The sequence below is a fragment of the Hemicordylus capensis genome, chromosome 2, assembly GCF_027244095.1.
Source record: "Hemicordylus capensis ecotype Gifberg chromosome 2, rHemCap1.1.pri, whole genome shotgun sequence".
Classification (NCBI taxonomy): Eukaryota; Metazoa; Chordata; class Lepidosauria; order Squamata; family Cordylidae; genus Hemicordylus; species Hemicordylus capensis.
In genome coordinates this window covers 236,999,252-237,014,078 of record NC_069658.1, presented here as the reverse complement: position 1 = coordinate 237,014,078, position 14,827 = coordinate 236,999,252, and the positions used below count along the sequence as shown (strand labels likewise).

General features: G+C 47.4%; 1 protein-coding gene across 1 annotated transcript in view; it reads right to left on the bottom strand.

Annotated features, from left to right (window-relative positions):
- Positions 1-2,745: 2,745 nt before the first annotated feature.
- The window catches only part of LOC128348181 (gastrula zinc finger protein XlCGF57.1-like), a 32,957-nt gene continuing 20,875 nt past the window's right edge, over positions 2,746-14,827 (bottom strand). The window contains exon 9 of the mRNA XM_053303890.1: positions 2,746-5,622. Coding sequence (XP_053159865.1) covers positions 4,524-5,622 — 1,099 coding nt within the window. The 3' untranslated portion in view covers positions 2,746-4,523. The remainder of the gene's footprint in view (positions 5,623-14,827) is intronic.

The window sequence follows — 14,827 nt, the reverse complement described above, 5'->3', positions numbered from 1 at the left end:
GTAAAGTGATGCACATTGGGACAAAAAAAACCCAACTTCAAGTATACACTGATGGCATCTGAGCTGTCGGTGACTGACGAGGAGATGGATCTTGGGGTCGTGGTGGACAGCTCATTGAAAGTGTGGACTCAATGTGCAGCAGCTATGAATAAGGCCAATTCCATGCTAGGGATCATTAGGAAGGGGACTGAAAATGAAACTGCTAATCTTATAATGCCCTTATTCAAAACTATGGTGTGGCCACACCTGGAGTACCAGAACCAGGGGTCATCCCATGAAATTGATTGCCAGGAAATTTAGGACCAAGAAACTGAAGTAAGTACTTTTTCACACAACACATAATCAACTTGTGGAACTAGCTGCCACAAGATGTGGTGATGGCCAACCACCTGGATGGCTTTAAGAGGGGTTTGGATTACTTCATGGATGAGACATCTATCAATAGCTACTAGTTGGAGGGCTACAGGCCACCTCCAGCTTCAGAGGCAGGATGCCTCTGAGTACCAGTTGCAGGAGAGTAACAGCAGGAGAGAGGGCATGCCCTCAACTCCTGCTCTGGGGCTTCCAGTGGCATCTGGTGGGCCACTGTGTGAAACAGGGTGCTGGACTAGATGGGCCTCCTTGGGCCTGATCCAGCTGTGCTGTTCTTATGAGTTCTATAGACTGATTGGTCAGTTTGTATTTCTTACTGGACACTTGAGACTGTTATTTTTCTGTTAGGATGATCTTTCACTCAGAGTAGGACTGTTGTTTATGATTTGGTAATAGCTATGTAATAAAACTTAATAACTGTTCAATAAGCTTAACAAGCCTCACTTTCCAATTTGTTATACTCCACTACAAGTCAGAATGTCAGGTGGTGTTTTTATAATGGAAATGTGTATGTATAAACCTCTGCACTAAAAGTAGGACTAAATTCAGAGAATGGGTTACCAGAGAGCGATTAAAAACCTTTCCTATTCATCAGTGTCTCTTTCTTCCTCATTTGCCGCCCTCTGCAATAAGGACAGTTTCCCTGAATCCCATTTGATTCTTTTTAATATGCTTAACTGACATGTCTGGGTTTTATAGAGTGTGGTTGCCTTTTCTCTCTTTCATAGACTCACCCCTGCATTTCTCATCAGTCTACTCTCTCATTCCTCTTGCTCCTGGGACACCCCTTCCAGTGTTCCCTCTAACAGGGATTTCCAGATGTTGTGGACTACAACTCCCATAATCCCCAAGTAAATGCCGCTGCAGCTGGGGATTCTGGGAGTTGTAATCAACAACATCTGGGAATCCCTCCTAAAGGGATCACTGACCCTTTCCTCCAATGCCAGCATGGTGTAGTGGTTAGAGTGCTGAACTAGGACTGGGGAGACCGGAGTTCAAATCCCCATTCAGCCAAATACTTGCTGGGTGACTCTGGGCCAGTCACTTCTCTCTCAGCCTAACCAACTTCACAGGGCTGTTGTGAGGAGAAACTTAAGTATGTAGTACAATGCTCTGGGCTCCTTGGAGGAAAAGCAGGATATAAAATGTGTTGGAAGTTAAAGGACTTTGCACTGTCTCTTTGTCTCAGACAGTGGAGGACAGACTAGTAAGTCAGAGGGCTAGAGGGTCAAGACATTTGTCATCACTTCTCCACTGCTCTGATACTATCCCTTTGATGTGTAGATTGCTAATCTCAGGGACTTCCTTCCTCTCTCTCTTCCTACATGGCCGCCTACCTTGCAACATGGCAAGCCTCTCTCCCTGCACCATATGTGCAGAGAGGATGCAGAATTCATCTGCATCCAGCTAGATAGATAGATTAGAGATCCTAACTCCTCACTTTCCTATCTAGAATGGAGTTCCTTAATAAATGCCTTTTATATTGATTTGAAACTATGAATTGGCTCCAAGTTACTTTTCTCAGCATACACGCATGCCTAACTAAATCTGCTGTGTCGTGCCTCTGTGCACTCTGCTATAATGAGAAAGGGATTCTCTCACCACAGAGAATTTCCAACAAAATGTAAAAAAACAAAAAACAATGCATTATGCACTCTGGGACATCCTGGCCACTAGGTAGCCCTAAGCTCAACTCTTTCCCTTGACACACTATATCCCACAGGCTATATCCCACTCACTAGCCATCACACTGGCCATTCGACTCGGCAAATGAGCAGCTTCTGTGGCTGAAGTAGTGTGCATGCGAGTAAGTTCTAGACTTGACTACTATGTGTTCTATATGGAGCTACTGTTGAACATAGTTCGGAAAGTGCAACGGGTGCAAAATGCAGCAGCCAGGCTGGTCTCCGAGTCATCTTGAAGAGACCATAGTACAGCTACAGTAAAAGAACTACACTGACCACCAATATGTTTTTGGCCCCAATGCAATGTGCTTATCTATATATTTAATTCTCCTGGGTATGCCTTGGAATGTGCGTCCCAGCGCCCAGCTGATTGGCTGGGCAGCAGAGGCACCTGATTGGCTGAGGTGCACCTAGGAGGATTGGTTGCCGTGGCGGCAACAGGCCTGGCCGCAGAGGCCAGAGGTGGTGGGCCCAGCCCGGCCGCGAAGGAAAGCAGCAGTGGCAGGACCGGCCGTGGAGGCAAGCCCCGGGGGGGGGGGCGCGGAGAAAGTGGCGGGGGCAGAAGTGGTGGTGGGGAGGAGAGGTGGCAGGGCCTGGTGCGGGCTGGCCGTGGTCAGGAAGCGGAGACTGGGGCAGAAGGTGGGGGGGGGAGGTAACCACCAGCCCCAAAGAGCACACAGATGCTCTGTGCGGGTCAGCTAGTGTTTATTTATTTATTTTAAACCCAGACATTACAAACAGCATCACTTCTACCTTGCCTCCAAAAATAAATAAATAAATCCCTTTTGTTCTTCCATCCAAAAGAAAACTATATACAGTAACACAGCTCCTGGGGCTTTCCAACGCTTGGGGAAGTGGGGAACATAAAACCACAGCATGAAAGTGACAACCGGGCAGGGAACAGAATTGTGGGATTTGCTTCATCCCCTCCTGCGGCCAAAGGGCTGCAAAGAAGATCACACACAGTCCAGGACGTGGATGAAGTGGAAAACTAGAACTGGAGAGAGGGAAGAAAAGAAGCGCAGGGGACAAAGGCAGAAGCCTGGGGCAGAGAACTGGGTCTAGAGGAGCTCTTGGGGTAGGAACATAGGAAGCTGCCTTATACTGAGTCAGACCCTTGGTCCATCTACCTCAGTACTGTTGACACTGACTGACAGCACCTCTTCAAGGTTTCAGGCAGAAGACTTTCCCGGCCCTACCTGGAGATGCTGAGACCTTCTGCATACAACCAGCTGCTCTCCCACTGAGCTACAGGCATGTTCCCTAACATCTTACAGCAGATAGTGTTCATATGTAGCTACCCATCCAAATGCAAACCAGGACAGACCCTGCTTAGCAAAGGGGGCAATGCATGCTCACTACCACAAGACTAGCTCTCCTCCCCTGATGTTAGAGATGGAGCACCAGAGAGTGCCTGGCAGATACTGAGGAGCATATAAAGACAGAAATCCTTGTCCCTTCCTGGATCTAGTTGGAGTCCAATACAGAATCTGCACCAGGGCCTACTTCCTCCTCCTCCCCACAAGGAAATTTAGGGGAAAGGAAGGTTTTGGTACCTAGGAAGATACTCATCCACTGGTACTGGCCTCAACCCTGATTTGTCCAAGCTTCTCCTCTTAAGGTACAAGGACTACCAGAGGGGATTGAGTGGGGCCAGGGATCATAGGAACATAGGCAGCTGCCATATACTGAGTCAGACCATTGGTCCATTCAGCTCAGTATTGTCTACACAGACTGGCAGTGGCTTCTCCAAGGTTGCAGGCAGGAGTCTCTCTCAGCCAGGAGTCTCAGAGATGCCAGGGTGGAGACTTGGAACCTTCTGCATGCAAGAATGCAGGTGCTCTTCCCGGAGCGGCTCCATCCCCTAAGGGGAATATCTTACAGTGCTCACACGTCTCCCATTCAAATGCAAACCAAGGCAGACCCTGCTTAGCAAAGGGGACAATTCATGCTTGCTACCACAAGACTCCCTGAGATGGAGGAGTGCAAGATCAGGACTGGACAATTCCCAGGCACCAACTTACCATGGCACCTGATAACTAAAGTGTGGAGGCGAACCAGGCAATGGACAGATGCAAACCAGGTGGAGGAGGAAGCAAGCCAGGTGGGGGCAGGTTGCTCCCTCTTCTTCTTTGTTGTGGAGGCTCATCACCTGCCTGAGCCAGACAGACAAGATGAGGAAATGAAGGGAGAAGGAAAGTGGTGAGGCTGCCCTTCCCACAGAGCTAAGGGGGTTGCTCAGGGAAGCAACAAGTGTTCCCACTATGGAGCAGAGGGCAGATCTGGGGAGGAGCAGTGAATCCACCCCCATGGAGCGGAGGGCAGTCAAGCACTTAGATTTGGGGGTGGCTCTAAGAGCCAAAGAATAGCTGCCAAGGCCTGGGCTGGATGCCCTGAGTTCTTGGACTCCTCGTTATGGATGTTCAGAGGATGGTTAACCTCAGGCTCGGGTTAACCTCAGGCTCTTCAGGTTAACCTCTGAAGAGCTGAGGTCATGGGTTCTGGGTTGATGGCAGGGGCTCCTGTGGGCACCCGGTCCTCCTCCACTGCCTCCAAGTAGGTCTCCTCAAGATCTAGGTACTGCTGGGCCCCAACAGTCTCCTTGCTGAAGGTCTTTCCATATTCTGAGTAGGTATATCTTTTTACTTCACTGTGGATTCCTTGATGTGACATAAGGTGTATGGTCTGACAGAAGCTCTTTCCAGACTCTGAGTATGTAAATGGTTTCTCTCCCGTGTGGGTTCTCCGATGGGAAGTCAGCTTATCGTTACGATTGAAGCTCTTCCCACACTCCGAGCATGTATAGGGTTTCTCTCCAGTGTGGACTCTCTGATGGGAAATCAGCTTATCGTTCCGTTTGAAGCTCTTTCCACACTTGGTACATTTGAATGGCTTCTCTCCAGTATGAATTCTTTGATGACGAGTCAGCGTATCGTTGCGGCTGAAGGTTTTCCCACACTCTGAACATGTATATGGTTTCTCTCCTGTGTGGATTCTCTGATGGATAGTAAGGAGATTTTTTTGATTGAAGCTCTTTCCACACTCTAAGCATGTATAGGGTTTCTCTTCGCTATGAATTTTTTCATGAGATACAAGGTTTGACCTCTGATTGAAACTCTTTCCACATTCTGAGCATGTATAGGGTTTCTCTCCAGTGTGGACTCTGTGATGAGAAATAAGGTGACTTTTCCAAACAAAGCTTTTACCACACTCCAGGCATTTAAATGGATTTTCTCTTGCATGAATTCTTTGATGGGAAGTAAGTTTGGACCTGTATGTGAAGCTTCTTCCACACTCTGAGCATGTATATGGTTTCTCTCCGGTGTGAACTCTGTGATGGGAAATAAGGTGACTTCTCCAACAGAAGCTCTTTCCACACTCTAAACATTTAAATGGTTTCTCTCCCGCATGAATTCTTTGATGGCAAGTAAGTTTTGATTTGCTCCTGAAGCTTCTTCCACACTCTAAGCACATGAATGGTTTCTCCCCTGTGTGCACTCTTTGATGGGAAATAAGGTGTCTGCTCTGACTGAAGCCCTTTCCACACTCTGAACATTTAAATGGCGTTTTTGCTGTTTTAATTATCTGGTTGGACATAAGGCTGTCCTTATCATGGAATGCGTTTCCATACTCTGAGAAAGCATGTGGTTTCTCTCTGTGATGTGTGCTAAAATATAATTTACTCGTTAAGTTGTTTACACATACAGGGAACATATTTCCTTTGTCTCCATTTCGACAATCTGCTTGGATTGGAACTGCATGGAAGCTTGTCACTTCAGAAGCAATCAGCTCCTCACTCCTCTCCAGTCGTGCTTGCGTTTTCTTGTTCGGAGCGTCACCCTCTTTCTCATTTTCCATTCTATCATCTGCGGGAATAAAGAGCCAGACTTGGTGAGGGAAGAGCAGAGCTTCAAATTAGGGAACAAGCCTTGTTGTGTGAATACGATAAGAGAAAGGAGGGATGTGCTCGAACCGGTTCGATGCACGGTTCGAGCACTTTTTTGGAAAATGGCCTGGGAAATTTAAGAAAAAGGAGAGCAGGTCCTTACATGCTCTCCGCTGCCCCATGCGGCTTCCTGCTGGGTCAGTGCACGTCTCAATTACCCCCTGCATGTGCAGGCACCATTTATGTGGCCATGTTGCAGACAGGCACATCTGTAAGGGAAAGGAGCTAGCAGAGATCCCACCATCTAAAGTAGCCTATGTTAACCAGCAGCCACATGCTCCACAATTTATGGTACTGCACAGGCATTTCCCACACACCGTTTTTGGACACAATGTTTCCACTATTATATCTTCCCACTATCCAACTGATGGAATCTCAGCAGCTATTCATTTGCTGTTCCCTCTGACAGGTCTCTCTACTTGACGACGACAACACAAATATTTATAAACCACTTTTCAATACAAATTTCCAAAGCGTATTAGTTCTGCCTAACATCTAGGCAGAACTAATACCTGCCAGAAGATCTCATCACCTGATATTTCTGAGGAAGGTTCCCACCACACAGGAAAGCAGTTATCTGTTGGTATCTCTCTCTCCTTGGAAACCTTCGCAAATTGATCTTCTTCTTCTCCCAAGCAAGAGGTGAGCTCAGGTTTGGGAAACAAAAGCTTTCCTTTGGAGAAAAGACAAGACAGTTCTTGAAATTCCAACAAGGTGTAGTGGTTAGAGTGTTGCATTAGCACGGAGGAAACTGCGTTCAAATCCTCATTTAGCCATGAAACTCACTTAACTCTCAGCCTAGCCTATCTCACAGGGTTGTTATGAGGATAAACATAGCCATGTACACTGCTCTGGTTTATTGGGGGAGAAGAGTGGAATAGAAGTAACCAATAAATCAAACATAGAAATAAAATAATATGACACTGAGTATAAAAATGCAAGCCAATTTGCCTGTACCCTCCTCCTCACCACAGCCATACAAAGGGACAGAAAAGTTATCCCCAATTTCCCTCAACCTATATATTCTTATGAAAGCAAAATATAGAAGACCATATTGCTTCTGTGCTATGTCCCATGGTTCTATTGCCTGTTTGGAACCTATGACCCATGGTTCTATTTAAACTTATAAAATAGATTTGTTTTTCCCCTTATATTCCAATTTCATGTTTGTATTAATAGTTTTTTTAAAAATATATTGTAAATCGCCTTGAGATTATTTTAATGAAAGGCAGTATATAAATCTAACAAATAAATAATTGCACAATACATATATACTTGCAAATCTATAGTGTGAAACTCTGATTTACTTTTCATATGTCCATTAGAGAGATTAATATTCTCCCTCCCACGATTAATAATAAAATAATAATAATATTTAAATAAATAATTAATAAAATAATAAACGTTACAGAGATTGTGATTACGTTTCCATTGATAATGATATGAATTTGTAGACAACCTTACACATCGTTATTCCAATACCGAACAAATCAAAACAGGGATGGGGCCAAAGCCCAGAGACAGAACAAATGGTTAGAATCTAGAAGGTTCATGGGAACATATAAACATAGGCAGCTGCCATATACTGAGTCTGACCATCGGTCCATCTAGCTCAGTATTGCCTACACAGACTGGCAGCAGCTTCTCCAAGGCTGCTGGCAGAAGCCTCTCTCAGCCCTTTCTTGGAGAAGCCGCCACGGAGGGAACCTGGAACCTTCTGCATGAAAGCCTGCAGATGCTCTTCCCAGAGCGGCCCCATCCCCTGTGGGGAATATCTTACAGTGCTCACACATATAGTCTCCCATTCAAATGTAAACAGGGCGGGCCCATGCTTGAGACCACAAGACCAGCTCTCCTCCAGGTTCAACCCCTGGCCACTCCAGGGAGGTCTGAGAAAAATTCCAACATCTTCCTATATCGCTGCTGCCCGATATAGGTGTTTCCCATAGTCTGGGAAGCCCTGAAGAGTTTTCAATAGTCCGGGAAGCCCAACTGAAGCCATGAAGAGCCGCTGCCAGTCAGAAGAGACAATTCTACAACTACTACTACTAATATTGCTATATCGCCTTTCAACCATAGTTTGCAAGAAAAATAAATGAAAAATAAATGAAACCAGGAAAATAAAAGTACTATGTACTTATGGCCCTGCAGCCAAAGGGACCCCATACAATTGTAACACTGTAATCATTCTTTACGACTTTGGATGCTTAGATCAGAACCTGCCCCTTCCATGCCTTGCCTGGAGCTAGAAGATTCAGCCTGTTCTAGAAGATGGTGGTTGTTTCCTCACCGTGCTTTCAAATAATCCCAGGAAGGAAAGCATAGACAGGAGGGGAGCATATAGGAACACAGGAAGCTGCCTTCTCCTGAGTCAGAGCATTGGTCCATCTAGCTCAGTATTGTCTTCGCAGATTGGCAGTGGCTTCTCCAAGATTGCAGCCAGGAGTCTCTCTCAGCCCTATTTTGGAGATGCCAGGGAGGGAACTTGGAACCTTCTGCATGCAAGCACGCAGGTGCTCTTCCCAGAGTGGTCCCATTCCCAAGGGGAATATATTAAGACAGAACTCAAATGTAGTCTCCCATTCAATTGCAAACCAGGGCAGACCATGCTTAGCAAAGGGTCAATTCACGCTTGCTACCACAAGACCACACCTTACGTGGTGCAGCGGGGAAATGCTGGACTAACAAGCAGAAGGTTGCCCGTTCAAATCCCTGCTGGTATGTTCCTCAGACTATGGGAAACACCTATATCGGGCAGCAGCGATATAGGAAGATGCTGAAAGGCATCATCTCATACTGCGCGGCAGATGGCAAAACCCCTCCTGTATTCCAACAAAGAAAACCACAGGGCTCTGTGGCTGCCAGAAGTCGAAACTGACTTGTCAGCACACTTTACCTTACCTTTTTACCACAAGACCAGCTCTCCTCCCAGCCACAGTTCACACAAGCAAAGCCCCAACTTGGAAGGAAGCTGCCTTCTAAACCACACCAGGCAGCAGCCTCTACATCCAACACCACTAAACATGCTTACAGCCTGGCCAGTAAGTAAGGGCTGAGGTGAGCTCACAGTTCTGCCAGCTTGGAAGAGAATAGGAGTGTTTCGTGGAGCTTTAGAATTTCTGCTGTGTCACCTTGTTGGCTCTGATTGGAAGGGAATTAAATATAATTATATACAGATATATGTAGTATAGCCAATGCACATGGACCAGCCACTGGCTGCTGGGAGAGCACTCCGCGATCTTCCTACAGGGCAATAACAGAGACCAACACTCACAGCAATTCCCGTTTTCCACCAAGGGATACTTACCCAGCGAGGCCAGATGCCCAGAATTCTCTTCCATGACTTCTCTGTGCAGAGCCCTTTGGCCTGGATCCAGCAGAGCCCACTCCTCCTTGGAGAAACACACAGCCACCTCCTCAAAGGTCAAAGGACACTGAAAGACAAAGGAAACATCTGTTTCCTTGTTTAATTAATTTAATTTAATTTAATTAATTAATTAATTAATTAATGTGTGTACTGCTCACTACCAAAGTTTCTAGGTCAGGCTTCCCCAACCTGTGACCCTCCAGATGTTGCTGAACGACAACTCCCAGCATCCCTAGACACAGGCTAGGTATGCTGGGAGTTGCCGTTCAGGAACATCTGGAGGGCCGCAGGTTGGGGAAGCCTGCTCTAGGCGGTTTACAGCATACATTTAAGGCTGAAGAGCCATGTAGTGCAGCATCCTGTTTCACACAGTGGCCAAACAGGTGCATCTGGAAGGCCTGCAAGCAAGGAAGAGGAGGACCACTCGCTTGGTGCTACCTAGCATCTAGTACTCAGGGGGGCATGCCATCTCTGTGCCTGATGGAAATATCCCGCTACCAAGGCTAGTAACCTTGGATAGTAGGGATGTACCTGAACCATGGTTTGAAAAGCGATTCGAGCGATTTTTGGGAGTAGCAAGGGGGATCTTTAAGAATGAGGAGAGCAGGTCTTTATCTGTTCTCTGCTGCTCCATGCTGGGGCGGTGCTCGGCCCAAGAACCCTCGCGGGCATCTGCGTAGGCATGCGTGAGCACCATGTGTGTGCTGGTGCCGTGTGGGGGTTCTTGGGCCGAGCACTGCCCCAGCAGCAAGCTGCATGGGGCGGCAGAGAGCAGATAAGGACCTCCTCTCCTCTTCCTTAAAGCTCCCTTGTGCCGCACCCAAAAGTGCTTGAACCATGCTTCAATCCGCGCTTTAGGCACATCGCTATTTGACAGCATTATCCTCAATGTCTTTGTCTAATCCCTTTTACAAAACCATCTAGATCGGTGACCAGCAGCAAATTCCATAGTTTAACTACATGCTGTGTGAATAAGTACTTCCTTTTGTCTGTCCTGAATCTCCCAGTGTTTAGCTTTAATGGATGACCCTGAGTTCTAATATCACGGGAGAAAAAACCCTCTCTCTACACCGTGAGTAATTTTATACATCTCTATCATGCTGATACTTTTCTAGCTCTACAATATCCTTCTTATGGTGAGGTGACCGGAGCTGTACACAGAATTCCAGGTATGGCAGCACCATGGATTTGTATAAAGGTGTTACTATATTGGAACTTCTATTTTCAGTTCCTTTCCTAATGATCCCTAACACAGAATTAGCCTCCTTTGCAGCTACTGCACTCTGGGTCAATATTTTCAGTGAGTTGTGCTCTAAGACCCCAAACTTTGAGTAAAGGAAAGGGAAAGAGAGAGGTTCTTTCCAGCTCAGATAAAGGCGAGACCTGCCTCTCTCTCCAGTGATTCTTCTCCTACCTGATCTGAAGAGGACACGGCAAATGTTTCCACTCCACCACCAAAACAAGAAGGATGAGAAGGAACCACGATGGTCATCTCACAGTCTACAGTGGGGGGAAGGAGGTGGGAAGATATTTTATGCTTTATAGGCATTTGCTGTTTCAGTGGCTTGAGTGAAATCAGTCTGCTTCCATTTTGATTTGGAGTGATATTATGTTCAAACACATAATTGTTTGAACCTAGGTTTAAAGCTGATAATTGACATTAGCTTGTTTGTGTGAAGCCATGCCAAGATTACTGATATCAGTTTGTGTCCAAAAATGGATACAAGATTCCCACCTTGGTGTGGTTTCACACAATCACTCTAATGTTGGTTACTGGCTTTAAACCTACATTCAAATGACTGTGCGAATTAGGGCATTCTGAAACCACTGAGAGAGAGGATGGGGAGGCAGGCTAGCGAGAAGCATCCCCACAATACAAGCTCAAGGGGAACCTAAGGGCAGTCCACAGATTCCAGGAGAGAGGGAGGCCAAGTTGACAGACACCACTTTCCTCCTTACCCAGCAAGGTGGCAGCTTCATGACCCTCCTGCACGATCCACCTGTGCGGCAACTTCTGCGTAGTGTTTGACAGAGCCTTCTCTGCCTTCGGGAGATCAGTGGCCGCTTTGACTAACACCCACTTTTCCTGAAATGGGAGAAGGGGAAGAGGTGTTAAGAAAGGAATTGATTTATTTGTATCTGCAACTTTGGTACAAATATTCTCAGGGAGATATTCTTTAGGAGATGGGTCCATAGCTCAGTGGTAAAGGCCGTTTACACAACCATTCACACCGGGGCTGAGGGAAAGGCAGGACTCTACCTATCTTCCCTGACATAATTCAAACTAAGCTCCGCCACACCACGCAACCACATGTCCAGCACACGAGCGATCCCGGAGTGGTGAGGGGACAGGGGGAAAGCAGGCTGTGTCCTCCCATAGCCCACAATGCACCACGCGAAGAGCACAGAGTATGGGGGGATACCCCACTGCTAGGCCGTTCCTCCCCCCTGGCTCTATGAAAGCTTGGGCTGCTGGCAGCCCAAGATCCCACATGACTGGGCAATGAGATATGAAGCATATATACATTCTCCAACCTCACTTTTAGCCCAGGTTTTAAACCTGGGCTACCCGTCGGAGGTGTACCAGTATCGGGAGTGATCCTGACGGTTCTCAGAATCAGCCCTACCTGGGCAACAGCTCCCTGACCTAGGCAGGGCTGGTCGTGAGAATGACCTTGTAGAGTATCTGCTTTGCATGCAGAAGGTCCCAAGTTCAATTCCTATCAGAATCTTCAAGCAGAGCTGGGAAATAAACCTTGCTTGAAACCCTGGAGAGCTGCGATCAGACTGTGTAAACGATTCCGACCTAGATGGACCAATGGTCTGACTCAGTATAAGAGAGCTTCCTATATTCCTATGAAGCCATGACAAAGATATTAAAAATAAATAAATCAGTAAAGCAATACCACATAATTCAATAAAAAACAAAAAAAATAGTCACACCAAGAAGCTGACTAAAATGAGCTCAGATGAGGTTTTTTAAAGGAACATAGGAAGCTGTCTTCTACCAAGTCAGACCATTGGTCCATCAAGCTCAGTACTGTCTACACAGACTGGCAGCGACTTCTCCAAGGTTGCAGCCCTGTCTTGGAGATGCCAGGGAGGGAACTTGGAACCTTCTGCATGCAGGCATTCAGATGCTCTCCCCAGAGTGGCCCCATCCCCTGCGGGATGTGTTCACTGCTCAGATGTAGTCTCCCATTCAAATACAAACCAGGGCAGACCCTGCTTATTAATTAATAAGCATAATAATAATAATAATAATAATAATAATAATAATAATAATAATAAAAATTCGATTTCTATACTGCCCTTCCAAAAATGGCTCAGGGCGTCTTAGCAAAGCAGACAATTCATGCTTGCTCCCCCATGGGGAAGGAAATTTAAAGGCCTGGGGGAGAATTAAAAAAGCATTTTCCTAGTGTCAGAGAAAGGTGAGAGCAGGCGCCAGAGCATCCCACACCTGGATCCCCACCACTGAGAATATGTCGCATGGCGTTTGGAGGTAAAAGTGAAGTTCTGCCTGGTATTACAGACTGAGGTAGGATGGGGCAAGCAAAGGCCAACAGGGCAGCAGCCATGAACCTCTTTGAACACGGGTCTCCTCAGGGGCGTAGTGACCACTGAATGGGGGGAGGGCAATTTCCCCCAGGCCCAAAGGGTCTGGGAGACCCCCTAAGTCTCACCTCGCCCTCGGCCAGAACATCCCCTTGCCCCCTCCCACACCCACCCAGCAAGCAAAGCGCTTGCCAGCTGCTTGAGCAAAACACACCCCTCTCCTCTCCCCCTCAGGCACTGGCCCTTTCCCCTGTGTCTGACATCAGACTGGGGAGCGGGCGTGTGCGGAGAACAGGCCTGTCACAGCCACGGCATAGTTTCATTTCCGCATTTCCCCTGTCAGCGGTTGCTGGAATCGCTGAAAGGGAACTCCTTCCAGGGGAAAAAAGCTCCCTTTCAGTAAAAGAGCCCCCTTTCAGTGATTCCACCAATCGCTGACAGGGGAAATGAAACTATACCGGGGCTGTGACAGCCCCGGCCTCTGCACTGGCCCTGCCCCCTTGCGTCTGACATCAGACACAGGGGGCGTGGCTTGGGGCATGTGCAAAAGAACACCCAGGAGGCGGGCGAGCTGCTGGTCAGACCTTGGCCCCCCTACAAAGCTCCCTACGCCCGAGTCTCCTCCTAAGCTCATTTTACCATGAGAGGCCGACAACCTACTTGCAAGAGCGTGAGGATCTCCGAACTGAGATATGACTCCAACACTGGCAACAGGAGGAGCCTAGAACAGAGAATCCGAGTCTCTCTTCTAAAACTAGCAAGGGCGAAAGAAGTCAGGCAGGAGGAGGAGAAGCTGGTGTAGCTCCTGTACATATCCCTTGCCTCCCTGCAGCCTCCATTTCTAACAGAGCAGTTTTCCTGGCTATAAACACTAAATCTCTGCCTGCTGGGATGAAAATGCCTCTGGCTGTACTTGCAGGAAGATTCTCTCCCTCCTTGGAAAGGTGTCTTTTTCTCATTCAGCACATTCAGAACCATAGGCCTAAGGAGTTAGGGTTCATCCTTTCTTTGGATGAATCCAGACCAAGTTGGGTAACTGAGGGGTACTTTTTGAAGATACTGTTCCATACATTCTCACCCCGCCCCCCTGGAACTACGTGGATAAAATTCTCTCACCTCTTCTTGGTCCTCTGCCTGGCTCAGGAGGAAACCTTCTGCCAGGGCCACCGCCTGGGAACTGGTCTCTGCTCCGCATTCTCTGACCCAGCTTTCCATCTCCGGGGGCAGGACAGTCAGGAACTGCTCCAGGATCAGCAAGTCCAGTATCTGAGCTTTCGTGTGTCTCTCTGGCTTCAGCCACTGATGGCAAAGGTGGTGGAGTTGGCTGCAAACCTCTCGGGGTCCTTCATTTTCCAGGTAGTGGAACTGCCTGAATTTTTGGCGCTGGACATCTGGGCTGGTACAGTCTCCTCCCAAGAGCTTCTGCACTGTCCTTCCCCTGAATTCCCCATTGCTCCAACACTGGATGCCATCAGGGCTTTCCCCCACTCCCTTCCCCAGTTTGTTGTCTGCTGATCTTTGCAGCATATCCATTTCCACCCTGTGCTGAAATGAAGCTGCCAACCAGGCTGAATGATCCCCTTCCTCTAAAGTCATTTTATTCCCTGAGCAAGGATTCTGGTGAGGGGCCCACTGCCTAGTCTCACAAGGCCAGGAAGTCCTTTTTATCACGTTGCTAATTATTGGAGTGTCCAGACAAGCAGATGCCATACTAGGAAACTGGATCCAGTTATCCATCTGAACTTCTCCCTATTAAAAAGAAACAACCTACAAGAATCAGAGAGCCACAGACTGGAACACTGACATTGTGCCCTCACAAGTTATTTCTTATTTGATTTAAGGTGAGAGCCAGGATGCTTCCAGTTTTCGCTCATGCCTTAAAGTGCATGGAAATTGCAA